The 25976-nt window shown below is 38.7% G+C and overlaps 1 protein-coding gene across 4 annotated transcripts in view; it reads left to right on the top strand.

Moving 5' to 3' along the window:
* KNTC1 (kinetochore associated 1) overlaps positions 1-25976 on the top strand; it is a 79901-nt gene that overhangs the window by 23387 nt on the left and 30538 nt on the right. For 3 of the 4 annotated variants that reach the window (XM_055323147.1, XM_055323148.1, XM_055323150.1), the window contains exons 17-37: positions 3732-3857; positions 3948-4037; positions 4405-4458; positions 5232-5293; positions 7083-7194; positions 8346-8489; positions 8681-8737; positions 8830-8931; positions 11374-11493; positions 11589-11732; positions 12445-12543; positions 13182-13285; positions 13694-13793; positions 14835-14969; positions 15500-15619; positions 17651-17723; positions 18320-18387; positions 23114-23394; positions 23950-24122; positions 24579-24676; positions 25327-25465. In XM_055323147.1, the coding sequence (XP_055179122.1) occupies positions 3732-3857; positions 3948-4037; positions 4405-4458; positions 5232-5293; positions 7083-7194; positions 8346-8489; positions 8681-8737; positions 8830-8931; positions 11374-11493; positions 11589-11732; positions 12445-12543; positions 13182-13285; positions 13694-13793; positions 14835-14969; positions 15500-15619; positions 17651-17723; positions 18320-18387; positions 23114-23394; positions 23950-24122; positions 24579-24676; positions 25327-25465 (2401 nt within the window). The remainder of the gene's footprint in view (positions 1-3731; positions 3858-3947; positions 4038-4404; positions 4459-5231; positions 5294-7082; positions 7195-8345; positions 8490-8680; positions 8738-8829; positions 8932-11373; positions 11494-11588; positions 11733-12444; positions 12544-13181; positions 13286-13693; positions 13794-14834; positions 14970-15499; positions 15620-17650; positions 17724-18319; positions 18388-23113; positions 23395-23949; positions 24123-24578; positions 24677-25326; positions 25466-25976) is intronic. The other variant, XM_055323149.1, reaches the window with a different exon arrangement.

Genomic DNA, 25976 nt, shown 5'->3' on the forward strand with positions numbered 1-25976 from the left:
ACTGGGGAGACGAACACGTAAAGTGTAATTGGAATTTAGTATGGTCAAGCCTATAATTAAAATATGACCAGAGAACACAAAGGATTCAAGGGAGAGACTGACACCGTACTGGGACGGAAAGATTCCCAGAGGATGTCATTTTTTTGTCAGATCTTTTTTTTTTTTACAATTATTTTGAACTTTTTTTTTTTTTTAAAGATTTATTTATTTATTTGTTCATGAGAGAGAGAGGGAGGGAGAGAGAGAGGCAGAGACACAGGCAGGCTCCATGCCGGGAACCTGATGTGGGACTCAATCCCGGGACTTCAGGATCGTGCCCTGGGCCAAAGGCAGGTGCTAAACAGCTGAGCCACCCAGGGATCCCTTTTTGTCAGATCTTGAAGATGTTCCAGATAGTCCAGGAAGAGGAAGGGAATTCTAGGTGCAAAGACAGCATGAGCAAAGTGAGGGAGGCTTATGAGGCTTCTAGGAACTCCTGCTGACTAGGTAGGAGCAGAGAATAGGTTGTATGCACAAAGGAGTGAAAGGAGCTGATAGGTGGTCAGTGCCTGGGGAACTTTGTGTGCATCACAGAGGATTTAGATTGTAATTGGCCAGTGATGGGGAGATCATGGACTTTTGATCCATGATTAGATTAGATTAGATTATGACTTTTTTTTTTGATTTTATTAATTTATTCATGAAAGACACACAGAGAGGGGCAGAGACATAGGCAAAGGGAGAAGCAGGCTCCCTGTGGGGAGCCTGATGGAGGACCCTATCCCGGGACCCCAATATCATGCCCTGAGCCAAAAGCAGATTTTCAATTACTGAGCCACCCAGGTGCCCCAGACTATCACTTTGTAAAACTGAAAAATTGTTTGGAATGGTGCAGATTTAGGGGTGTAAAGACCAATTGGGAGACTGCACAGATTTCTGAGTGAGACCTGAGCCACTGCAGTGAAGTGAAGATGTACGAGAGGGAAAGTCTGACACAAGAGGCACAGAGGAGGGAGAGTCAGTGGGGCTAAATCATCACACCTAGGGAGGGACAACTGTAGGAGATGGACTGACAGGATTCTGGCTCGGCATACTCAGGGGATGCGGATGGTACTCCATAAAATGAAAAATATGTGCGGAAGAGCAGGTAGTGGGGAAAGATGAAGGGTCTGCTTTCTAAAAATTGCATGGAAGGGATCTTGTGAAATCAGACTGTCTAGTAGGAGATTGAGAGTGATGTTAGTTGAATCTAGAGGTAGGTTATGCTAGGTGACCACTCAGACCACTCCGGGCAAATGTGTAGAGTAGAGAGATCTCATCTTAGGATAAAATCCAGGGATAGCAGCATGTAGGAAATAAGGAAGAAGGGATATCTGCATATTTGGGAATGAAGGAGGAAAACCATAAGAATGTATGATAGAAGATAGATGATATAGATAGAAGTCAAGGAAAGACGGGTGCCTGGATGGCTCAGTCAGTTAAGCGTCTGCCTTCATCTCAGGTCATGATTTCAGGGTTCTGGGATAGAGCCCCACATTGGGCTCTCTGCTCTGTGAGGAGCCTGCTTCTCCCTCTCCCTCTGCCTGTTTGTGCGCTCTCTCTCTCTCTCTCTCTCTCTCTCTGTCAAATAATAAATAAACAAAATCTTAAAAAAAAAAAAGTCAAGGAAAGAGAAACTTTAGAGTTCAGGAGGGAGTGATCAGCAGTTTCAAATACTACAGATAAGATCAAGTATTAAAACTGGGAGGTGTCGGAGCAGCCTGGGTGGCTCAGCGGTTTAGCGCCACCTTCAGCCCAGGGCCTGGTCCTGGAGTCCCGAGATTGAGTCCCATGTCGGGCTCCCTGCATGGAGCCTGCTTCTCCCTCTGCCTGTGTCTCTACCCCTCTCTCTCTCTCTCTCTTCTCTCTTTCTCTCTCTCTTTCTCTCTCTCTCTCTATCATGAATAAATAAAATCTTAAAAAAAATTTTTTAAGTATAACATTTTAAAACATATGAAATAATTTTGTGTGGTATTTGGAAAGGTATATGAGTAAAGACATAGAGAAATTAATAGAATATTAAGCACCAAAATCAGTAATGGATACTTCTGGTTGAGACAAGGAGGATGATATATTAGGGAGAAGAAATCTTAAGCTATATTGGTAATATTTACTTTTAAGTAGGTTGAGAGTACATGACTTATTACCTTTTTGAACATTTGAAAGTTTCATAATAACTTTTTTTTTTAAGAGTAGGGATGTCTTGCTGGCTCAGTCAGTAGAGCCTGTTTACTCTTGATCTTGGGGTCATGAGTTCAAGCCCCATGTTGGACGTAGAGATTACTTAAAAAAAATAAATAAAATTAAGTGAATGGAGTGAATAATCAAGATCAGTAAAAGCAGTTTCAGGGAGTATAGAAATACAAGTAGAGAAACTATACTTTCTTACCATTTTATTTATTTATTTTTTAAGATTTTATTTATTTATTCATGAGACATAGAGAAAGAGAGAGGCAGAGACAGGCAGAGGGAGAAGCAGGCTCCATGTAGGGAGCCTGATGCGGGACTTGATCCCAGGACTCTGGGATCATGCCCTGAGTAGAAGGCAGATGCTCAACCACTGAGCTACCCAGGCATCCCAACTTTCGTACCATTTTAGCTTTCAGAATTACAGGGTTATTGTCAAAGTTAGCATTTTGCTTACAAAAAAGGAACCTGAAGTTTGGGATCTCTCCCTCCCTCCCTCCTTCCTTCCTTCCTTCCTTCCTTCCTTCCTTCCTTCCTTCCTTCCTTCCTTCCTTCTTCTTTCTTCTTTTCTTTCTTTCTTTCTTTCTTTCTTTCTTTCTTTCTTTCTTTCTTTCTTTCTTTCTTTCTTTCTTTCTTTCTTTCTTTCTTAGAGAGAGTGTGTGAGCCTAGGGAGGGGCCGAGGGAGAGGGAGGGAGAGAATCTTAAGCAGGCTCCACACCCAGGGCAGAGCCCAACATGGGATTTGGGGTTCAACCTCACGACCCTGAGATCATAACCTGACCCAACACCAAGATTTGAATGCTTAACCACCTGAACCACCCAGGCACCCCATTTTGTGTATTTCTAACTCATGCTGTTTCTAGCTGCTAAAGAACCTTTGGCAGATTTAGGAAATGAGATATGCACCATAACCCTTGGGTCATCTTTTACAAACCAGTTCTGTCACTTTGGAACTGCATAGTTTCAGGTGCATTACTTACCCTTTCTGGAGTCTTGGTTTTCTTGATGGTATAACGGTAGTGTTAGTATTTACCCTGTAGGGTTATGGTGAGGCATAAATGCTTGCTCAGGTTTTTATGAGAATTAAATGAGGCAATTCACATAAGGCTCTTTTTTTTTTTTTGGTATTTATTTATTCATGATAGATACAGAGAGAGGGGCAGAGACAGGCAGAGGGAGAGGCAAGCTCCCCATGGGGAGCCTGATGTGTGGGACTCGATTCTGGAACTCCAGGATCACGCCCTGAGCCAAAGGCAGATGCTCAACCACTGAGCAACCCAGGCATCCCCATATAAGGCTCTAGTACACTGCTTGACATGTGTAGTTCAGGATTCAATGGTCTCTGTAACTCTTTGCAATCTGGATTACCTTTGGGTGATCTGAGTCTTAACCTGCTTTACTATTTATTCCTGGACCACATGAGGCTTCGCCTTTTTTCATGACAATCTATTGCCTCCAGCCTAACAAGTCCTGCACAGGCATCATTTTGCTTCAAGTTGCTTTAATGTGTCATGTTTATACTATAGCTTGTTTACAAGGTGAAATCCAACGATATATTAGAGAGACTAGCCTTGAGTTCTGCGGACATCAGCAAGCTGACTGAATGGCAGAAACTCGTAGATGAAGCTAAGGAAAATCTCCGTAATATCCAGGTGTGTTTTCCCTGTCATGTATGAGAGTATTCAGATTGATGGACTGGTGAACATTAAGTCGCCTTACTATGTCTGACATTTCTGAAACAGGACGATGAATTTGTGGTGAATTACTGCTTGGAGGCTCAGTGGATAACCTATGAAACAACCCAGGAAATGCTAAATTATGCCAAAACCAGGGTAAGTTTTTATAATGTCTATACCTGTTAGTTTGTCTCATGCAAAATAAACCATCTCAAAAAAAAAAAAAAAAAAAGAATCGCAGACCTGTTCTAAAGTGCATTTTTTTGCTGTAGGTTCCCCTCAGTGAGCTGTGGATACCATTGATAATTATATTCCTTAAAATCAAGGTGTAACAGATGGGCAAATCATTGTGAGCTGTTTTCATAAGATGCATTATTTTTTTATGATGTGTCATTTCTTTATTCACTATTTATCTCAGTTCAATGCGATTTGATAGTTTTCCTTTCATGGAATATCTATCTTCTTTCATGAAAAAAACTAATATAACAGATATTCTAACATTGTTTCTCTTTGCTCATCTCAGCTTTTGCAAAAAGAAGATAAAACTGTTCCTACCTATTCTGATGGTTTAAAAGAGGTAATTACATTGTACTTAATTTGAGGATAAATGTACCTTTACAATATGTTTTTCAATTCAAGATAGACCTGTAGTTTTTCAAGCAACTTATTTTAATTCTTGTTTCCTTACTGAAAAATGGGAATAATAGTACTTATGGGGTTATTTTGAAATCAGGTTAGATAACTGATATAAACCATTTTGCGTAGTATCTGGCATCAGTTATGCACACAAATAAATGCTGTTATGATGACTATCATGGTTTAAATCCTTATTTCAAAGTAAATTTTTGGGGACACATGGGTGGCTCAGCGGTTGAGCATCTGCCTTTGGCCCAAGGTGTGATCCCAGGATGCTGAATCAAGTCCCACATCGGGCTCCTTGTAGGGAGCCTGCTTCTCCCTCTGCCTATGTCTCTGCCTCTCTCTCTCTCTCTCTCTCTGTTTGTCTCTCATGAATAAATAAATAAAATCTTTTTTAAAAAAAAGTAAATTTTTGGTATAATCCAGCTAGATTTTACCATAAGGGCATTTATAAATGAATGGGAAAACTAATTAATTTTGAAGGTCATCTATAATCAATGTGCAAATGCATTCTCTTCTGCAGTTTTATTGATTGAATATGATTGGAAATGTTTCCATTATTCCAAGGTTTTTTGGTCATATTTATGTGAAGTGGTATATGGGATGAAATGAGCATGTGTGTAAGACTTTGAAACAGAAAACCTAATTTGGGGTGTTTTTAATTTTAATTTTCTCACACAATATTCAGATTACCAGGTTCTTTCTTTCTAGGTTCTAAGGGCTCGTGCAAAATTGACTACTTTTTATGGAGCATTTGGACCAGAAAAATTCAGGTGTGTACACTCTTTGTTTTTCAGTTTTAGATGATGACTTAGGTTTTAGTCTAGAATGTCATAAAAGATAAAGTATTACTTTGAACAAATGTGTTTCTGGGAATTGAGTGATAGAAAATATTATTTTCCTGCTAGGTTTTAGAATATTCTTCTACACCATCTATGGGAACTGATAAATTTGAAAGGCAAATTTAAATGCACATATCTTTGCCTTAGCAATTTCACTTCTGGCAATTGATTCTATTAGATATACTAACATAAGCAACAAGAATATCATTCTCTACACATATGAGATAGAACTATTTTTTTTTTGAGATGGAATATCTTAAAGATAATACTAGTTTATTGTCAAATTAACAATAAATAGAAGTTTTATTTTTTTCTTGTGGCTAGTCAGTCCCCCTTTCCTGCTGTTTGCAGTGTTAGGCTAACAATCTGACATGTATTTGTCTATCTCTGGACTTTGTATTCAGTTGATTTTATATTATTCATTCACCAGTATCATGTAGTGGTTTTTTTTTAAGATTTTATTTATTTGTTTGTTTATTTATTTGTTTATTTATTTATTTATTTATTTATTAGATTTTATTTAAACAAACCTTTATCTGCCAAAAAAAAAAAAGATTTTATTTATTCATAGAGACAGAGAGAGAAAGAGAGAGAGAGAGAGAGAGAGGCAGAGACACAGGCAGAGGGAGAAGCAGCCTCCATACAGGAAGCCCGACACAGGACTCCATCCTGGGTCTCCAGGATCACACCCCAGGCTGCAGGAGGCGCTAAACCGCTGCGTCACTGGGGCTGCCCTATTTTTTTTTTTTTTTGAGAGAGAGGAGTAAAGGAAATACAGGGATAAGTATTATATATGTATAAATATATATATATTTATATACATATTTTTATATATATTTGTATGTTATATAAATATAGCTACCCAGGTGATCTTATTATTTTATGTTTTTAAAATGAATGAGGGGGGATCCCTGGGTGGCTCAGCAGTTGAGCGTCTGCCTTTGGCTCAGGGCGTGATCCCGGTCCCAGGATCAAGTCCCACATCAGGTTCCCTGCTAAGCAGGGAGTCTGCTTCTCCCTCTCCCTCTGCCCTTTCCCTGGCTCTTGCTCTCACTTGATTGCTTGCTTTCTCTCAAATAAATAAATAAAATCTCAAAAAAATACTTAAAATAATTGCTTGTATATAGAGTGATTATCTTAGGAAGGACCTACAAGAAGAGATATGGCTCTCACGGAGGAATGTAGGAGCAGGAAATTACTTTTTACTCTATAATATTTGTAACTTTTTTAAAAAAATATTTTATTTATTTATTCATGAGAGACACAGAAAGAGAGGCAGAGACATAGGCAGAGGGAAAAGCAGGCTCCATGCAGGGAGCCCAATGTGGAACTCAATCCCGGATCTCCAGGATTACTCCCTGGGCCGAAGGCAGGCGCTAAACCTCTGAGCCACCCAGGCGTCCCCTTTTTTTTAATTTTGAGGGGGGAAAACACTAGTTTATTTTATTTATTTTTAAAGATTTTATTTATTTATGAGAGTGAAAGAGAGAGAGAGGTAGAGACACAGGCAGAGAGAGAAGCAGGCTCCACACAGGGAGCCTGATGTGGGACTCAATCCCAGGTCTTCAGGATCACACTCTGGGCTGAAGGTGGCGCTAAACCGCTGAGCCACCTGGGCTGCCCAAAAACCATTAGTTTAAATGTCTAATAGTATCCACTTGTAACATATGACGTTAATTTTTTTTTTTTAACTACTAACTTTTTTCCTCTGACTTTGCAGTGGTAGTTCTTGGATTGAATTTCTGAATAATGAAGATGACCTTAAGGATATCTTTTTACAGCTAAGAGAAGGAAACCTTGTTTGTGCACAGTACCTTTGGCTTCGACATCAGGTAATCTATTTTGCATTTTGTTGTTAATGGCTTCATGGAACCTAGGATCAGTGATTGAATCCATTGTCTACACATGGATGAAGGATGTCAGGTGTGAGTGGGAAATGGCATGTTTGATAAAATTATCCCAATGATATTAAATTAGAGGTGAAGATACCTTAGAAACGTGTTTTATCCCATTCAGAGTCTAATTAACTCCTAAATTTAGCTCAAAAGGCAACATTTTGGGGCACCTGGCTGGCTCAGTCAGTGGAGCATGTGACTCTTGATCTCTGGGTTGTGAATTTGAGCCCCACAATGGGCATGAAGATTACTTAAAAATAAAATCTTAAAAAAAAAAAAGCAACATGTTATTAAATGATTTATTGATGGGTTTCTTGGTTTTTTTTTTTTTTTAAGATTTTATTTATCTATTCATGAGAGACATAGAAAGAGAGAGAGAGGCAGGGACACAGGCAGAGGAAGAAGCAGGCTCCATGCAGGGAGCCTGACGTCGGACTCGATCCTGGGTCTCCAGGATTAGGCCTTAGGCTGAACGTGGCGCTAAACCACTGAGCCACCTGGGCTGCCCTATTGATGGGTTTCTTAAAAAGTATTGGAGAGGATGTTTCTGTTGTATGTGGGATTATGCTAAAGGATTGTGCATTATCACTTCTGCTCTGATTGGGGAGGTATTGTTAGCTCCAAAAAGTAATAACTTGGTGTGATGTCATTAATGGACCCATTGCTTATTAAGATTGTACTTTTGGGCAGGGGGTGGGGGTGACTGGGTGACTGACAGGCACTGAGGGGGCCACTTGATGGGATGAGCACTGGGTGTTATTCTATATGTTGGCAAATTGAACACCAATAAAAAATAAATTTATAAAAAAAATAAGATTGTACTTTCACCTCCTGTTAAGTTTTCCTTCCTTTGCCATTTCCACAGTCACTGTCACCTGATTGATTAGTTGGTACTTGTTGCCATGAGAGTTCATGGAATTTGTGGCTGTCAGCGACTCATCAGTACAGAGTAAATCACCCTTAAGTGCTCATAATTAAGTCAGTAATATATTTCTTGAAATGACTGCCTAACAGGTCTTACCTTTTGGGGAGGCTGTCATTTTTAAATTTGTCCAATAGATCTTAATTTCTCACTCTGTATCATTTAGGCAAATTTTGAAAGCAGATTTGATGTGAAAATGCTTGAGAACTTGCTCAACTCAATTTCTACACCAGTCTCTTTACAAAAGCTTTGTCCGTGGCTTAAAAATGATGTGATCCCTTTTGTGAGAAGGGCCATACCTGAAGGGCAGGTAAGTTGCCTTCATTGTTTCTACTCTGGATGACTCAAATATAGCCTTTACCTTAGATCACCAAATAGTAAATGGCACCAACATCAGACAGTTTGTTTAGTGTCTCTGTTGAAAGATTATCATGGGGGTTTTAAATTATTTCAGTGATTATCTGCTGAATATTGTATTTTTAAATGATATGTCTATTTCAGAAAATTCTTGCAAAATGGTTGGAACAAGCAGCCAGGAACCTTGAATTAACTGATAAGGTAATACCAGTATAATTAGCCCTTAAAAAACATTTCAAACACTCCCAGTGGCATATAACATTACTTTTAATGGTCTCTGTTATTCTTTAAAGGCAAACTGGCCAGAAAATGGACTTCAACTAGCAAAGGTGTTTTTTACAGCAGAAAAGCCAGATGAGTTGGTACTGGTGTCTTCTTGGCGTTGGATTTCCTTGGTATGATATAGAAAATGAATTTTTAGGAATAAAGCATTCAATTTATGTTAAATAGTTTGTTTACATGTGCTTAGAAATATATCCACTTCTTAAATTTTCTGTTTGTATGTTCTTTTGTTGTATGCTTTTAAAATTCACGAAAAAGGAAAATGTCCTTTTTTCTTCCTAATATTCTTATCAGAACTTCAACCTATTTTAGTGCTTTGCTTTTCTCTATTGAACCAGCCAAACAGGAAACAATATAAAGCATACTCCTAAGTAGTAGAGTTGGGATTTTCTGCATTGGCAGCAGTTCACAGTCCTTTAAAGGAATGAAATTTAATAATGCATTAGGATTAGTTTTCAAAGATTGTTTAAACCAGCAAACTACTCCCAGTTCTGATTATATTTCCTAGGCATTCTGATAGCCATTATGGCTTAAGTACTAGCCAAATTTTTAAAAGATCAAATTTAAAAAAAGTTCTGGGGGCAGCCCCGGTGGCGCAGCGGTTTAGCACCGCCTGTAGCCCAGGGCGTGATCCTGGAGACCCTGGATCGAGTCCCACGTCAGGCTCTCTGCATGGTGCCTGCTTCTGTCTCTGCTCTCTCTCTCTCTCTCTCTCTCTCTCTCTCTCTCTCTGCATCTCTATGAATAAATAAATAAAATCTTAAAAAAAATAAAAATAAAAAAGTTCTGGGAACTCTTTGACTGAAAAAAATTGCAGTGCTAGAAAGGTTACTAAGCTCAGGAATACTGATATTATATTTGATGTTAATTTGAGGTTCATGAACTGAATTTATTATCTGGCTTCTAAATTTCTTAAGTTAATTTCTTTTCCCCTTTAAGTTTCTAAAAACTAGAAAGCATTCATTATATTTGAAAAAAAGTACATTGTTGTATTTTCGAAAAGTTTGTCGGGGTGCCATAAATTAGTTTGTGAACTAATATGTGAGATACCCTGGTATGATCTCAACTCAAAAGTATTAAGGATAGGGTACCTGGCTGCCTCAGTTGGTTAAGCTTCTGCCTTCAGCTCAAGTCATGATCTCGGGGTCCTGGGATTAAGCCCCACATCTTGCTCCCTGTTCAATGGGGAGTCTGCTTCTCCTTCTGCCCCTCACCCCACTTATGTTCTCATTTTCTCTCTCTCAAAAACAAAAACAAAACCCAAAAAAACAAAAGTATTAAGGATTTAAGTACCAGAAGGTATGACCTTATATATGATCATAATATACATTATGAAATTACACCTATTCTTTAAATTTCTAGGGCCCAAAAATAAATGTTAAATTTTCTCCTTCTTTCTTATATAGCAGATTCCTGCCAATAATTATACATACTGGTTTTACACTGTTAAAATGAAACAGGAAGTTTTTTCTATACTCTTCAAGCATTATATTGATAAATGTAATCAATATGTATTATAATATATGATGTGTATTGATCATTATAATACATCTTTCCATAGAAGAACTTTTTCCTTTTGCTATAAAATACTACTCTTTTCCCTGTTACTTGTCTTTATCAATACTGAAAATTTTGTTCCTTGTATTTAAATTTAGGAAATGTTACAGCTTTATATCTGGTCTTGATTTATACAGATAGGATATTGAGGGCCATCTAAATGATGTTTTTGTAACTAAGTATAAAATACTACACTAACATTCAGGGGCACCTTGCTGGCTCAGTTGGTGGAGCGTGAGACTCTTGATCTCGGGATTGTTTTTGTTTTTGTTTTTGTTTTTGTTTTTGTTTTTTTCGGGATTGTAAGTTTGAGCCCCTCATCAAGTGTAGAGATTACTTAAAAAAATAAAATCTTAGGGAAGCCTGCATGGCTCAGTTGGTTGAGCATCCAACTCTGATTTTGGCTCAGATTGTGATATCAGGGTTGTGAGATTGAGCCCTGTGTCAGTCTCCACATTGGGCGTGGAGCCTGCTTAAGATTCTTTCTCCCTCTGCCCAACCCCCAAGAAAATCTTAAAAGAAAAAGTTGTACTTACATTGAAGTTTTTATTTATTTATTTATTTTTAAGATTTATTTATGTATTTTAGAGAGCACAAGCAGGGGGCAAGAGAGAGGGAGAGACTCCTCAAACAGAATCTCTGCTCAATTCAGAGCCTGACATGGGGCTTTAATCCCAAGTCCCTGAGATTATGACATGAGCCAAAATCAAGAATCAGATGCTTAACTAATTAAGCCACCCAGGCACCCCTAACATTGAAGTTTTTCTGTATGTGTATATTTCTGTTTGTTTTGTTTTGTTTTGTTTTTGAGAAAGTTGCTTTTGGATTTCTGTTGGATTCTGATGTTAATTTGCACTAGTATTAATGAGTTAAAATTCTACAAAATTTAAGACATTAAGTGCAGAGTTCCTCTTATATGCATAATCATGGTCATTTTTTATTTTGTCTGAAATAATTCTGACTTCTTGTATATTTCCCCTCTCATACTTTTGTTTTAGAAGGATTATCAAAACACAGAGGAAGTATGTCAGTTAAGGACTTTGGTACATAATTTACAGGAGTTGATCACACTGCATAGGAAATACAACTGCAAGTTGGCTCTCTCTGATTTTGAAAAGGTACAAGTCTAGATTTATCAGAAATGTTATTATTTTGTAATCACAGCCACTATGACTAGAACTTAGACCTATGCCACTTTTCTCTTGGGATCCAGGAGAATACAACCACCATTGTGTTCCGCATGTTTGATAAAGTGTTAGCCCCAGAGCTGATCCCTTCTGTCTTAGAAAAGTTCATAAGAGTTTATATGCAGGAACATGGGTTACAAGAGGAGGAACTTCTCCTGCTCTACATAGAGGTAACTACTTTAGATCTAGTCTTTTTTCCTTACATCTGTGTGTGTCATTGTATAAACGTTTAGCTCTTTAAGGAATGTCATGCTTTACCGTGGGGCTTTATGTATTGGTTAATGTGGCATAATCTCTGCTGATTGACTGGTAACCTTGGGGAGAATGGAATTATATTAGGGCTTTCTCCAATTGGTTATTGTAAAATAATAGAAGTGTGAGCTCAACAAATGTGAGCAATGTTTTGTACACTAGTTCTATATGGTACAGAAAACTTGGGGATCCCTGGTGGCTCAGTGGTTTGGCACCTGCCTTTGGCTCAGGGCATGATCCTGGAGTCCCGAGATCGAGTCCCACGTCGGGCTCTCGGCATGGAGCCTGCTTTTCCCTCTGTCTGTGCCTCTGCCTCACTCTCTCTGTGTCTTTCATGAATAGATAAATAAAATCTTAAAAAAAAAAAAAAGAAAAGAAAACTTAAAGAAACATTCTTGAAGAATCTACAAATGAGATTATTGTAGCTTATTAAACTAATGGCCAAGGCTTTAGCAATTCTGTGGTTTTTGAGCATTATTTAAGGTTCATGGCTAAGTAGTTTTTTCCACATCCATAAAAGCTATTTACCTGTTTTTACTGCTTTTTGAAAGTAAGCTTTAAATTAAAACTTGGATTAAAATTTAAAGCTTTAAATTAAAAAAATATATATATATGTTTATCTCCTTTTAGGATTTATTGAAGAGATGTAGCTCAAAGTCCACTTCACTCTTTGAAACTGCATGGGAAGCAAAAGCCATGGCAGTAATAGGATGTTTATCGGACACAGATGTAAGTAAATGGTGACCAAGTAGATGTTCCTTTTGAGCATTGCATCTCTTCTTAAAACTTTTTCTCTGATCACAAAAGCAACTTATATTTGTTAAAGAGAATTCGTGAAGTTTGGAAAAAAAGAATAAAAAAAATAAATAAAACCACCCAAATTCCACTTTCTTTAATTATAGAAAATAAGAAGTAAAAATGTTCTCATTCCCATCCCTAGAAGAACTACCATGGATGATTGGGTGCATATATTTCTAGGCTTTTCTATAATTATACAAACACAGACACATTTTTTGATATGTTATAACATACTTTTATTATGACTTTCCACTGTTACTGGTCACCATTGTAAAGTATGAATAAAACCATGAAAAATATTTTTTAACACAGACTAGAGACTATAGAAAAAAACAGCAATATGACAACTTTCAGCAGAGAAAATATTTTTTTCAGTTTTTCTAAATAATTAAATTGTTCTTTATGCGTGAGAATCAGAAGAAACACACAATTTTACAGTCAGAGGAGATATTCTCAGAGTACTACACAGTGGATGTAAGACCTCTACTATAGATTAGGTTGTGTCATTAATTTGCACGAAACATAAATCCAAGGGCTCTTCATGGTCAGTATGTTATGTGTCTTTGTAGCTCATATTCGATGCTGTTCTTAAGATAATGTATGCGGCAGTGGTTCCCTGGAGTGCAGCTGTGGAGCAGCTGGTGAGACAGCACTTAGAAATGGACCATCCCAAGTAAGATGACAGTCTCCCAGATAGTTGTGTTGGATAAGCCTCATGTTTTCACTTGACATTCACTTGTGCTTTATGCCCTTTACTGTGTCCCTTAGTATTTCATAAAAAAAAAAAAAAAAAAAAGACAATCCATGTTAATATCAACAAATTTCTAGGGTGCCTAGGTGGCTTAGTCAATTGAGCATCCAACTATTAATTTTCACTCAGGTTGTGTTCTGGGGGTCCTAGAATCGAGCCCCATGTCGGGCTCCAAGCTCAGTGCAGAGTCTGCTTCTCCCTCTCCCTCTGCCCACTCACTGGCCCCCTCCTGCTCATGCACTTGGCTTGTTCTCTCCCTCTCTCAAAGAAATGAATAAATAAAATCTTCTTTAAAAATCATTTAAAAAATATCAACAAATTTCCTTTTAGAGTCAAGTTATTGCAGGAAAGTTACAAACTAATGGAGATGAAAAAACTTTTACGAGGCTATGGCGTAAGGGAAGTGAATCTCTTAAACAAGGAAATCATGGTAAGTACAGTAGTTGAAAAGTCTGAACCCTGCTGTTCCATTCTGAAGGCAGCTTGGGAAATGGAATGACGACTTTATATTCTTAAAGGCTAACAGAGCTAGGTTCTTCACCACTTCCCTTTTGTTAGAGCATGAATAGGTTGTTCAGGGGCGCCTGGCTGGCTCAGATCAAGAGCAAGCAACTCTTGATCTTAGGGTAATGAGTTTGAGCTCCATTTTGGGTACAGAGATTACTTATATAAATAAAAAAAAGGGCAGCCCAGGTGGCGCAGCGGTTTAGCGCCGCCTGCAGCCCAGGGCATGATCCTGGAGACCCTGGATCGAGTCCCATGTCAGGCTCTCTGTATGATGCCTGCTTCTCCCTGTGCCTCTGCCTCTCTCTCTCCGTCTCTATGAATAAATAAATAAAATCTTAAAAAAAAAAAAAGATTTAAAAATAAATAAATAAATAAATAAAATTAAATAAATACAGACTTCTTTAAAAATTATCCAATTTTTGTTTATTAGAATACTAAAGATAAATACACACGTAACAAATACATTAAGGGTAGCCCGGGTGGCTCAGTGGCTTAGCGCCACCTCCAGCCCAGGGCCTGATCCTGGAGACCCAGGATGGAGTCCCACATCAGGCTCCCTGCATGGAGCCTGCTTTTCCTTCTGCCTGTGTCCCTGCCTCTCTCTCTCTCTCTCTCTGTGTCTCTCATGAATAAATAAATAAAATCTTTTAAAGAAACAAAACAAAACAAATGCATTAAAAAAGCTAAAGGAGTATATTAAATCATTATGTTGTACAGCTTAAATATATGCATTGTGGTCACTTATATACCTCAGTAGACCTGGGAGGGTGGGGTGAGGAGAAGGTAGACAGGACTTTCATAAAATTATGATAGTAGAATATAAATCATGTTTTAATTTTTCACACAACTTAGTTTTTTTGCTGTTTGATTTTATTGTGATGAGTACTTTGCCCTTGTGAACAAAGAATTTCTGGATACTCTGAGATTTCATAATGAAGAAATGGATATACGGTCTCTGTTTCAGAGGGTGGTCAGATACATTCTCAAGCAAGATGTCCCATCTTCTTTAGAAGATGCTTTGAAGGTGGCCCAAGCATATATGTTGCCCAGTGATGAAATTTACAGTCTGAGGATTCTTGACCTAATTGATAGAGAACAGGTATGACAATTCTGTATTGTCCTTTCTTAGGTTTCTTTATTAAGTAAATCTGTAAAAGCTCAAATCAATAAAATCCGAATAGATTAGCACAAATGAAAGCTATACCAAGGTGAAAACATTGGATGTTAAATTGACCATATTCTTCATATTTATAGGTTCTTTAGAAGTATTTTATGACTAGTTATTGGGCTTTCATACTCTTTGGTGTTTATGAAATGTAGACTTCTGTTTTATATGCACTCCAGGAACTTCTGATTCCAGAATAGGATGTGCGTTTTCTTTTTGTGTTTTAAATGTCTTTATTTTATAACCTTGAGCATACTTAAGAATTACAAAATACAAAGGGTTGTATTTGAATTTAATTTTTTTGTTTGCTGTCCTCAAAACCGGTTATCGGCTTCTTTAAAACGTCAGACCATAATTGTTTTTTTAAGTGCTGTCTTTTTACCTTTAAATAGAAAAGCAAGAAGTAAGTCTAAACTGTCCTTTACAAGTACCAGCTGTTTTTTTCTTTCAAACTCTGTCTATAGGGTGAAGACTGTGTCCTTCTGTTGAGGTCTTTGCCTCCTGCTGAAGCTGAGAAAACTGCAGAACGGGTAATCATATGGGCACGATTGGCATTACAAGAAGAACCAGATGATTCTAAAGAGGTGAGATTTTCACTAAAATGTAGATAAACCAAATAATTATGGATATTAATTAGGGTAGAAAAGACAGATAAGCAGAGAAGAAAATCTGTTCTTCTCACTGTTAGAATGTCCTTATGTAAAAATCCCTCTGTAAATTTACTACGTAGGAGAGAACCACGTATTACTGCTTTGGAGCAGTGGCTTGAGCCTCCATTGAATAATCGAGGATCTACAAACCAGAAGGATTAATTGAAGTAGTTGTTGTACACAAAGTATTTTCTGTAAAGCTTTGCAATATGAAGTGCTTTGTGTTGTGTGGGACATAGTCATTACTATCAAAGAACAATGTCAGCCACACTCAGTTGATTAAGTATCCAACTCGTAGTTTCAACTCAGGTCATAATCTCATGGGTTATGAGATTGAGCCCCATGTCAGGCTCCTCACTTAGTGGAGAGTCTACTTGAAGATTCTCTCTCTCTCTCTCTCTCTCTCTCTCTCTCTGCTCCTCCCACTTGCTCACTCTTACTCTCTCTCTAAAATTAATTAATTAATTTTTTTTAAAATTAATTAATTAATTAAAAAAATAATGTCAGCCACAGAACCCATGGACATCTAAGGAATCTTAGAACATTGGAATTTAGGAATAGTTACAAGAGTGCTGGTTCTCTTCTTTAAAGAGGTGAGGAATTGAATACCTAATTTATCCAGGATAGTTGAGATTTTTTTTTTTTATCCTTTAGAGACATATATCCCCCAATCTGCCTCAGCAGTCCAGTTCAGTAATTTTTTACCTTTAGAGAAATGAGGGTTGGTTTTTAAATTTTTTTTTTTGGTATGTAATATTTATTATGCTCTTATGCTGGGGATCTTAGGTTAAATACTTTATTTTTTAAAGATTTTACTTATTTATTTGACAGAGAGAGAGCTCATAAACAGAGGGAGTGGCAGGCAGAGGGAAAGAGAGAAATAGACTCTCCAATGAGCAGGAAGCCCGATGCGGGGCTGGATCCCAGGACCCTGGGATCATGACCTGAGCAAAAGGTAGATGCTCAATGGACTGAACCACCCAGGCACCCCGAGGTTACATACTTTAAGAGAATTGTGTACTTCCTCTTCACAACAAGGTTGTGAGATAGGTCCTGTTTTCAGCTCCTTATAGATCTTTTTTTTTTTTTGTAAGATTTTATCTATTTACTCATGAGAGACAGAGAGAGACAGAGAAGAGACACAGGCAGAGGGAGAAACAAGCTCCATGTAGGGAGCCTGACATGGGACTTGATCCCGCGTCTCCAAGATCACGCCCTGGGCCGAAGGCAGGGCTAAACCGCTGAGCCACCTGGGCTGCCTTGCACTTTCTAAGCATTTCACCTACATCATGTCTTTAACTAAAGCTTTTCCTTCTGGGGCACCTGGATGGCTCAGTGGTAGAGTGTCTGCCTTTGGCTCAGGGCCTGATCCCAGGATCATGGGATCGAGTCCCACAGTGGGCTCTCCTCAGAGATCCTGCTTCTCCCTCTATGTCTCTGCCCCTCTCTCTCTGTCTCTCATGAATAAATAAAATCTTTCAAAAATTAAAACTTTTCCTTTTTTGACTTTTCTTGTCTTTTTGTTTGTTTTAAACTTGTTGGTCTGGAAGATAATGATTATTCCTTAGACTTCCATTCCCTAGGCTTAAACAACTTCAGTTCTTTTTAACTTTTCCAGAGAACTTTGCTAAATGTTTAGTCCGGTAATAAATAAAAACTATTTAAAAAAAATGAAACCCAACTGACTGTTAATTAAAATGTAGCTAAAAGGTAATTTGGGGGATTTGCATATTTGTGGTATTTCTAAATCATATATCCAAGCATTCATACTGGTGTTTTTCATGTTTACATTCTGTATAATTCAATTATGATCCATTTCTTGGCTGTCTTGACTCCCTCTAACATGGATCCATTTTTTTCAGCCTTTTTTACTATTTTTTTCTGATATTGTGGTTTTTACGTATTTGTATGTGTACTAGTGAAGTGACAAAGGAAGTAGATTTCATTTTCTGTTTTTCTTTTTAGGACAAGGCCTGGAGAATGTCTGTAGCAAAGACATCCGTAGACATTCTTAAAATACTATGCAACATCCAGAAAGGTAGATTGTACCTCTGTGCTCTCTTCTTGGTTTTGTTTTGAAGCTAGCCCTTTTCAGAAAGGAGCATCAGTGACAGCCCTTGTCCTTACCCCTGTTTTTTTGACTTTCATTGTCTTCTTTGATCCTACACATTTTTTTTTTCATGAAATCTTCCTTGCTTTATTCTTTTGATTAGTGGTATGAAAATGGAAGCATCTAAAATCAACTTACCATTTGTTTATATACTTCAGTAAGCTATTTAAGTCTAGACTAGATTTCTTGTGTTTATTGCTCATATTTCTCACTTATCGTTTGGTCATGATCAGGCAAAAACCTATTTAAACTTGAACTTAAGTAAAACATTAATAAAGTAACTCTCTTGGGGAAAAAAGCTGCAATTTGTTTCAGAAAAGTTACCATTTCTCTTACAACCCATAAACTTCTGTTTTCTACCTTCAGAAAGAATAATTAGATTTCCTTCTGTACTTAAATTCTCTTCCCTCAGCTTCTGAAAAGACTTGAGATAAAACCATAGCCAATTAAAATTGTAGCTTTTGAAAATTCTGATAATATGGGAATTTGGATGTCTGTTAAAACTTTAAAAAATGTAATTACAGACAATCTACAGAAGAAGGATGAATGTGAAGAACTCCTGAAACAATTTAAAGTTGTTGCTAGCTTACAGGTAAAGATGTTAAGTTATCCTGAACGTTATTTCTTTACTAATTAAGTTACTAATCAGTGAATTTGACATTAGTGATTAGTCTGTCCTTACAATCTTCTGTACTAACCTTCAGGAATTTTATTTTATTTTATTATTTTATTTTTTTACTTTATTTTTTAATAAAGATTTTATTTATTCATGAGAGACACACAGAGCGAGGCAGAGACACAGGCAGAGGGAGAAGCAGGCTCCATGCAGGGAGCCCGATGTGGGACTCGATCCCTGGACCCCAGGATCACGACCCAAGCCAAAGGTAGACACTTAACCACTGAGCCACCCAGGCATCCCACCTTCAAGAATTTTTTTTTTTTTTAATTTTTATTTATTTATGATAGTCACAGAGAGAGAGAGAGAGGCAGAGACACAGGCAGAGGGAGAAGCAGGCTCCATGCACCGGGAGCCTGACATGGGATTCGATCCCGGGTCTCCAGGATCATGCCCTGGGCCAAAGGCGGGCGCCAAACCGCTGCGCCACCCAGGGATCCCCCTTCAAGAATTTTAAATACAGCATAACTAGTTTTCCTTTTTTTTGTCTCTATCATTTAAAAAACATTATGGAGATATAATTCATATACCATACTATTCATCCATTTAAAGTGTATAATTCAGTGGTGTTGGGATATTGTCTTAGTAAGTTTTCATAATTGTGATAACAATATAAAATTTGCTATTTTAACCATTTTCCAACATATAGTTCAGTGGCATTAGTTACATTCACAATGTTGTGTGACCTTCAACAGTATCTGCTTTTCATCACCTCCAACAGGAACTCTGCTTTTTATCTATTTTATCCATTTTTACGCATTGAAGTAGTAACTCCCTGCTCCCCTCCCCCTCCAGCCCTTGTAATCTCTGATCGACTTTCTGTCTGTGAATTTGCTTATTCTATATATTTCTTATAAGGGGAAGCATACAATATCCTTTTGTATCTGGCTTTTCTCAGTCAGTGTGATGTTTTCAAGGATCATCTGTAGTGTAGCAGGTGTCAGTGTTTGGTTCCTTTTTATTGCTGAATCATATTCCACCATATAGATGAACCACATTTTGTTTATTCCTCTATTGATGGACACTTGGGTTGTTTCTACTTTTTGGCTATTGTGAGTAATGCTGCAGTGAGTATATGGTAAGCTAGTCGTGTGAACCACCATTCAGAACCTATCTGTCTGACCCCAGTACCAGTACCCTTGCTTATTCTCTTTGGCACTGTTTCAGCAGCAATAAACAGTTAAGATTACTGAAAGTTGGGGGCACCTGGGTGGCTTACTTGGTTAAGCCTCTGCCTTTGGCTCAGGTCCTGATCCCAGGATCTTGGGATTGGAGCCTGTTTCTCCTTCTCCCTCTGTTTCCTCCCTCTGCTCATGCTCTGCTTCCCTTTCTCTCAAATAAATAAAATCTTTAAAAAAAATTAAAAGATTACTGAAAATAGGGGCACTGGGTGACTCAATCAGGTAAGTGACTGCCTTTGGTTCAGGTCATGATCTCAGGGTCTCATGATCAAGCTTGTATCTGGCTCCCTGTTCAGTGCTGAGTCTGCTTCTCCCTCTCCCACTGCCCCTCCCCCCACTTGTCCATGCATGTTCTCTTTCAAATGAACGAATAAAATCTTTTAAAAAAAAGATTACTGAAAATAAAAATATATGCCTTTAAAAGTCATGAAATATATTGGCTGTGTAGAAGCTGCATTCCTTTGGGAAAAGATGCATATTGAAAAAAGAGAAACTTCTTGGTTTAATCACTCTATGTTTATCTTTGACTAGATTATACATGGCTGATACATAATTCAAAAGGTTTTAAAAATGGTAAAAATGGTAAATTTTGTTTGTATATTTTACCATGACAAAAAATAAACTTAAGTTCTGTACTACATGTTACAAACGATAACGAATTCTTTGATTTAAAAAGTTTAAAAGAAAAAAAAAAGTTTAAAAGAATAGATAGTGAAAAACAAGTCTTCTTCATATCATGACACTCCATCTATCCAGTTTCCCTCATTAGGTACAACCACCATCACCAGTTTCTTGTGTATTTTTTCAGATAGTCTATGGTTATATATAAGCATAAACATTTCTGTGGTTCCTAATAAAGAGGGAACTGTAACATATAATGAATAAAATCTCCCACAACTTATCTGTAGTAAATATAGGAAATATTGTCTGCCTGCCTGCCTGCCTGCCTTCCTTTCTAAAGATTTTATGTATTGACAGAGAGCACAAGCAGAGGGCGTGGCAGAGGGAGAAGGAAACGTAGGCTCCCCTTTGTGCAGGGAGCCCGATGCAGGTCCCAATCTCAGGACCCCCCAGAATCATTAACTGAGCCAAAGGCAGACACTTAACCAACTGAGCCACCCAGTTGCCCCTATTTATTTCCATAAATAAGTATTTTCTACATTATGCTACCCTTTGGGAAAGATCACTCATATTTTGGGGAAAATATTAGTTTCAAAACTTTACATTTTTTTTTAATTTTTATTTATTTATGATAGGCACACAGTGAGAGAGAGAGAGGCAGAGACACAGGCAGAGGGAGAAGCAGGCTCCATGCACCGGGAGCCCGACGTGGGACTCGATACCGGGTCTCCAGGATCGCGCCCTGGGCCAAAGGCAGGTGCCAAACCACTGCACCACCCAGGGATCCCCAAAACTTTACATTTTATAAATATTGACTACACCATAGGTTAAGTTATGCAACCATCAAAAATAATGTTTATGGTTGCGTTCCTGGGTGGCTCAGTTGGTTAAGTGACACTCTTGATTTTGGCTCAGGTCGTGATCTCAGAGTCCTGGGATTGAACCCCCAAGTCAGGCTCTGCTCAGCAGTCTGCTTCTTTCCCTCTGCACGCCAACCCCCCGGCTCACACACACACACTTGCTTTCTCAAATCTTTCTACAATTATTATCATTATTTTTTAATCTATGTAGTGATGAAGAAAGGGGAAATGCCATAGTGTTAACTGGAGAAGGTAACATGAAATTATCCATGCGGCCACAAAATGCTGGTGAAAGAAACTGAGAAGAAATACCAAGCAAATGGTCACTGCTTATTAGATTAACCAGTTCTCAACTGAGGTGTGTGTTTGCACCCAGGGGATACTTGGCACTGTCTGAAGATATTTTTGATTGTCACAAGTAGTGCAAGGAGGGTGCTGGTGGCATCCAATGGTAGAGGCCAGGGGTGCTGCTACAATGCACAGACAACCCCCACAACAAAGAATGATCCAGCAAGATTGAGAAACCTTGCTCTAAAGTGTGGCATCAAAACAGAAGGTCTAGGGGTGGTCTAGGGGTCATTTGGAAGAGCACCTGACTCTTGATTTTAGGATGAGCCCTACATGGGGTGTAAAGATTACTTAAAAAAAAGGGAGGGGGCAGCCCGGGTGCTCAGTGGTTTAGTGCCACTTTCAGCCCAGGACCTGATCCTGGAGACCCGGGATCAAGTCCCACATCGGGCTTCCTGCATGGAGCCTGCTTCTCCCTCTGCCTGTGTCTCTGCCTCTCTCTGTGTATGTCTCTCACGAATAAATAAAAAATAAGAATTAAAAAAAAAAAAAAGAAAGAAAAAAGGAGGAAGAGGTCTGACTCACTATTTCTACCTCTTGGTATCCTTCCATGGACCCCAGTGGGAATTTTTTATTGGGTCAGAAAAATAAATTCTAGGTGCAGAATTAGAGACCAATCAGGAATAATTACAAAAAGGGGCAAAGCTGGGTTCTTCAAGCCACCTGAGTAGAATCACCCAAATCTAATACTTAATCTGGCCCTCTTGCTATTCAGGGCTCTGCCATAGCAGAGAACCATCCAACACTGAGAAATTGGATGACAATTCACTTGATGACAATAGTGCTGATGCTGAGAAAATCCTGGGCTAAAATGGTTTTTCCTCTTTTCCAAACTTTTTATAATGTTAGTTTCATAACTTAAAACATAAAGTCTTACATTGTTAAGTTAAAAAGGAGTAATCTTTGAGGGAGAAATGAGATGTTTGAGACCTTCCAATGGTTTTCTTTTTTAAGATTTTATTTATTTATTCATGAGAGACACAGAGAGAGGGAGGCAGAGGCAGAGGGAGAAGCAGGCTCCCCACAGGGAACCCAGTGCAGGACTTGATCCCAAGATCATGGATCACGCCCTGAGTCAAAGGCAGACGCTTAACCACTGAGCCACCCAGGCCTCCCCTGCCAGTGATTTTTAAAAACAGATGAAGAGGGGATCCCTCGGTGGCTCAGCGGTTTGGCGCCTGCCTTTGGTCCAGAGTGTGATCCTGGAGTCCCGGGATCAAGTCCCACGTCGGGCTCCCGGCCTGGAGCCTGCTTTTCCCTCCTCCTGTGTCTCTGCCTCTCTCTCTCTCTCTCTCTCTCTCTCTCTCTCTCTCACTCTCGCTCTATCATAACTATATAAATAAATCTTTTAAAAAACAAAAAAAAAATAAAAAATAAAAACAGATGAAGGGATGTCTGGGTGGCTCAGCGGTTGAGCATCTGCCTTCTGCTCAGGTCATGATCCTTGGGTCCCAGGATTGAGTTCCGCATCAGGCTCTCTATGAGGAGCCTGCTTCTCCATCTGCCTATGTCTCTGCCTGTCTCTCTGTGGCTCTCGTGAAAAAAAAAAATTTTTTTTTAAAAAGTAAAAAGAAAAAACAACAGATAGATGAAGTAAACAGACGTGGCATGCTATCCTGCTTGCCTTGCTAGGAGAGCTTCAAGGTCTTCCTGTCCTTCGGAGATTATAGCAATGGTTCCCTGGTCGCAGAGCTCCGCGAACAGTACATGAAAGCTTATGAAGTCACACAGAGCAAACACAAATCCTGGAGTGCCGCAGAGCCTGCAGCCACAGAGGACAAGAGCCTTAGCGCTAAGTCCAAGCTGCACAGACAGGTGCTGGCCCTACATATGTCCATGGAAGAGCAGGAGGCCGAGCTGACCTTGAGAGCCTTGAACCACGGGAATCTGGATGCAGCGCTGAGTAGGTGCAGGTGAGTCCCAGCCCTGTGCTTGCACAGCTTGTCTCTGGAAGGAACACTTGCTTCCTTGACTTCTTTGGTGATAGGGTAAGGCCAGTGACATTTTCATTTTCACAGAAGTGTTCTTGGTTTCTCACTCAGAGCCTAGTGTGGACTTCTGGGTCAAAAGCGATATAGGGACGCCTGGGTGGCTCAGTCAATTAAAAGCTTCTGACTCTTGATTTTGACTCAGGTCATGATCTCAGGGTCATGGATGGAACCCTGTGTCGGTCTCCACGCTGGGTGTGGAGTCTGCTGGAGATTCTCTCTCTGCCCCCTGCCCCCACTCCCTCTCTCTTAAAAAAGAAAGTGGTAGCATAGAAGGCAAGTAACTCACATGGAGTCATTGGGTAACCTAATTGTTGAATTTAGGTTGCCTTCGTATTCTGACAGTTAATAGTGTCCCAAGTAAGTTGAATGTTATAAAGACATTTTAAATGATGGTGGGGTCACATATTGACCCAAGAAAGGCAAATGCATTTGCTTTTGCTCTGCGTGCTCTACCTTCCAACACATCCTTTCTTCCAGAGACGCATTTAAATATCACTGCAATGTGGACACCGGGAAATTGCTGTTTCTGACATGTCAGAAGCTTTGTCAAATGTTGGCTAACGATGTTCCGATGGCAATACCTGTCGGCCTCAATCTTCCTTCTGAAATACATGCTCTAGCTTGCCAAGCTGCCACCATCTGTAGCCCAGGTGACAAGATTTATAATATACATAGTTTTGTGTTCTTGGCTTCAGTTCCTACTGGTCTCCCACATGCTGTCTCTGTACAATTGGATGTTGTGGTGAGGACAAAAGATCCTCTTCATTTTACAAAGAGCCATTTATAGTAAATTCTCTATGGGGATTACTGTTTGAAAATATTTACAGGTATTAACAATGTCATTTCCGACTGTTGATACTCACTTTGATGGGACTGTGAAATTCCTTGCGTCTCCATATATGATCTTATTTCTCAGCCGAGCTTAAGAAAATTGAACTGCATTATTTAGGGTAGTCATAGTTTTATGGAAGCTTTTCTCTCTACTTTGTGGCATTTAGAATTTTGTATGTCAGTTACTGGAGGATTGTTTTCTTTATTCCAAAGACATGAAATTTTTTTTTTGACATGAAATATTAGTGTAATGATTTTTCTCCATTTTCTTTCAGATTTTTTACTAGATGCTTTAGAACTATGTAAATATACCTTAATGGCAGTAGAGCTTTCCAGACAGTGCCAAATGGATGACTGTGGAGTTCTAATGAAAGTAAATTGCTTTTGGATTTCTTTTCCTTAAACAAAACCCCTGCCCATCCTTTATGTACCACTTTTAAATCACTTGTGTAGTTTACAAAAATACCAAATCTGTCTCTTGTGTTTTCTCATCTGAGGCTGGAAAACTCAAGGGCATGAGACCTCTTTTCCAGTCTCATTTATTGGCTACTTTAAGTTGCACTATCATTTAAAATGTTGGACCTCAGGCAGCCCGGGTGGCTCACTGGTTTGCGCCACCTTCGGCCCAGGGCATGCTCCTGGAGTCCCAGGATCGAGTCCCACATCGGGCTCCCTGCATGGAGGCTGCTTCTCTTTCTGCCTGTGTCTCTGTCTCTCTCTCTCTCTCTCTCTCTCTGTCTCTGATGAATAAGTAAATAAAATCTTAAAAAAAAAAACAAAAAAAGTTTGGCCTCAAATGAGGCATCTCTGGACATTGTCCTTCTTTTAGAATAACAATTTAATCTTAAATGGCGTTACTATACTATAAGCCGCAGACCTGAAGAAACAAACTACACTGTTGGTTTTGACCATCAAAACTGTTTGGCTCTAATATATCTGATCCTGGGTTCTGCCTGGTGAAGGTGGTATTTGTGTTTTTGGAGTGTTTTTACTTGTGTCATTTCCATGTGATTTGGTGTTTAGACTTCCTTCGGAACTCACAAAGATCCATATGAAGAGTGGTCCTACAGTGACTTCTTCAGTGAAGATGGAATAGTTCTTGAGACACAGATGGTACTCCCTGTTATTTATGAATTGATTGCATCACTTGTGCCTCTTGCTGGTAATTGTCACTTGTGTTATTTTCTGTGTATTTCTGCCTTATACTAGTTTTGACTGTGGAAGTCTGGAACTAGAACTAAACACCTTAATATGGTGAATCTGGCAGGCATAATGTTGAGCAAAAAGCTAGATGCAAAAGAATGTCTATGTACCATCTGATTTCATTTATATAAAGTACAAGGACAGGTTACAAGGAAGCCGTGCTGTTGGAAGTCAGGAGAGTGGTTGATTAGGTTACCCTTGGGGGTGGGCAGTGGGCTAGAATGGGGGAAAGAGGGGGCTTCGGGTACTGGTAAGGTTCTGGGTTTGTTTTTGTTTTTTTGTTTTTTTTTTTTTTTGGTTTGGGTGCTGTTCTGTGGATATATTCACTTTATCAAGTTGTAGACTTAATCTATGTACTTTTCTGAATATATACTTAAATGGTTTTTTTATTATTTTTTTAAATGGTTTTTTTAAAAGCAACAGTATGCTTTAAAACATTATTTGATAATAGCATAATATTTAAATATCTC

Source organism: Nyctereutes procyonoides, unplaced genomic scaffold (assembly GCF_905146905.1).
Source record: "Nyctereutes procyonoides isolate TBG_1078 unplaced genomic scaffold, NYPRO_anot_genome, whole genome shotgun sequence".
NCBI classification, from domain to species: domain Eukaryota; kingdom Metazoa; phylum Chordata; class Mammalia; order Carnivora; family Canidae; genus Nyctereutes; species Nyctereutes procyonoides.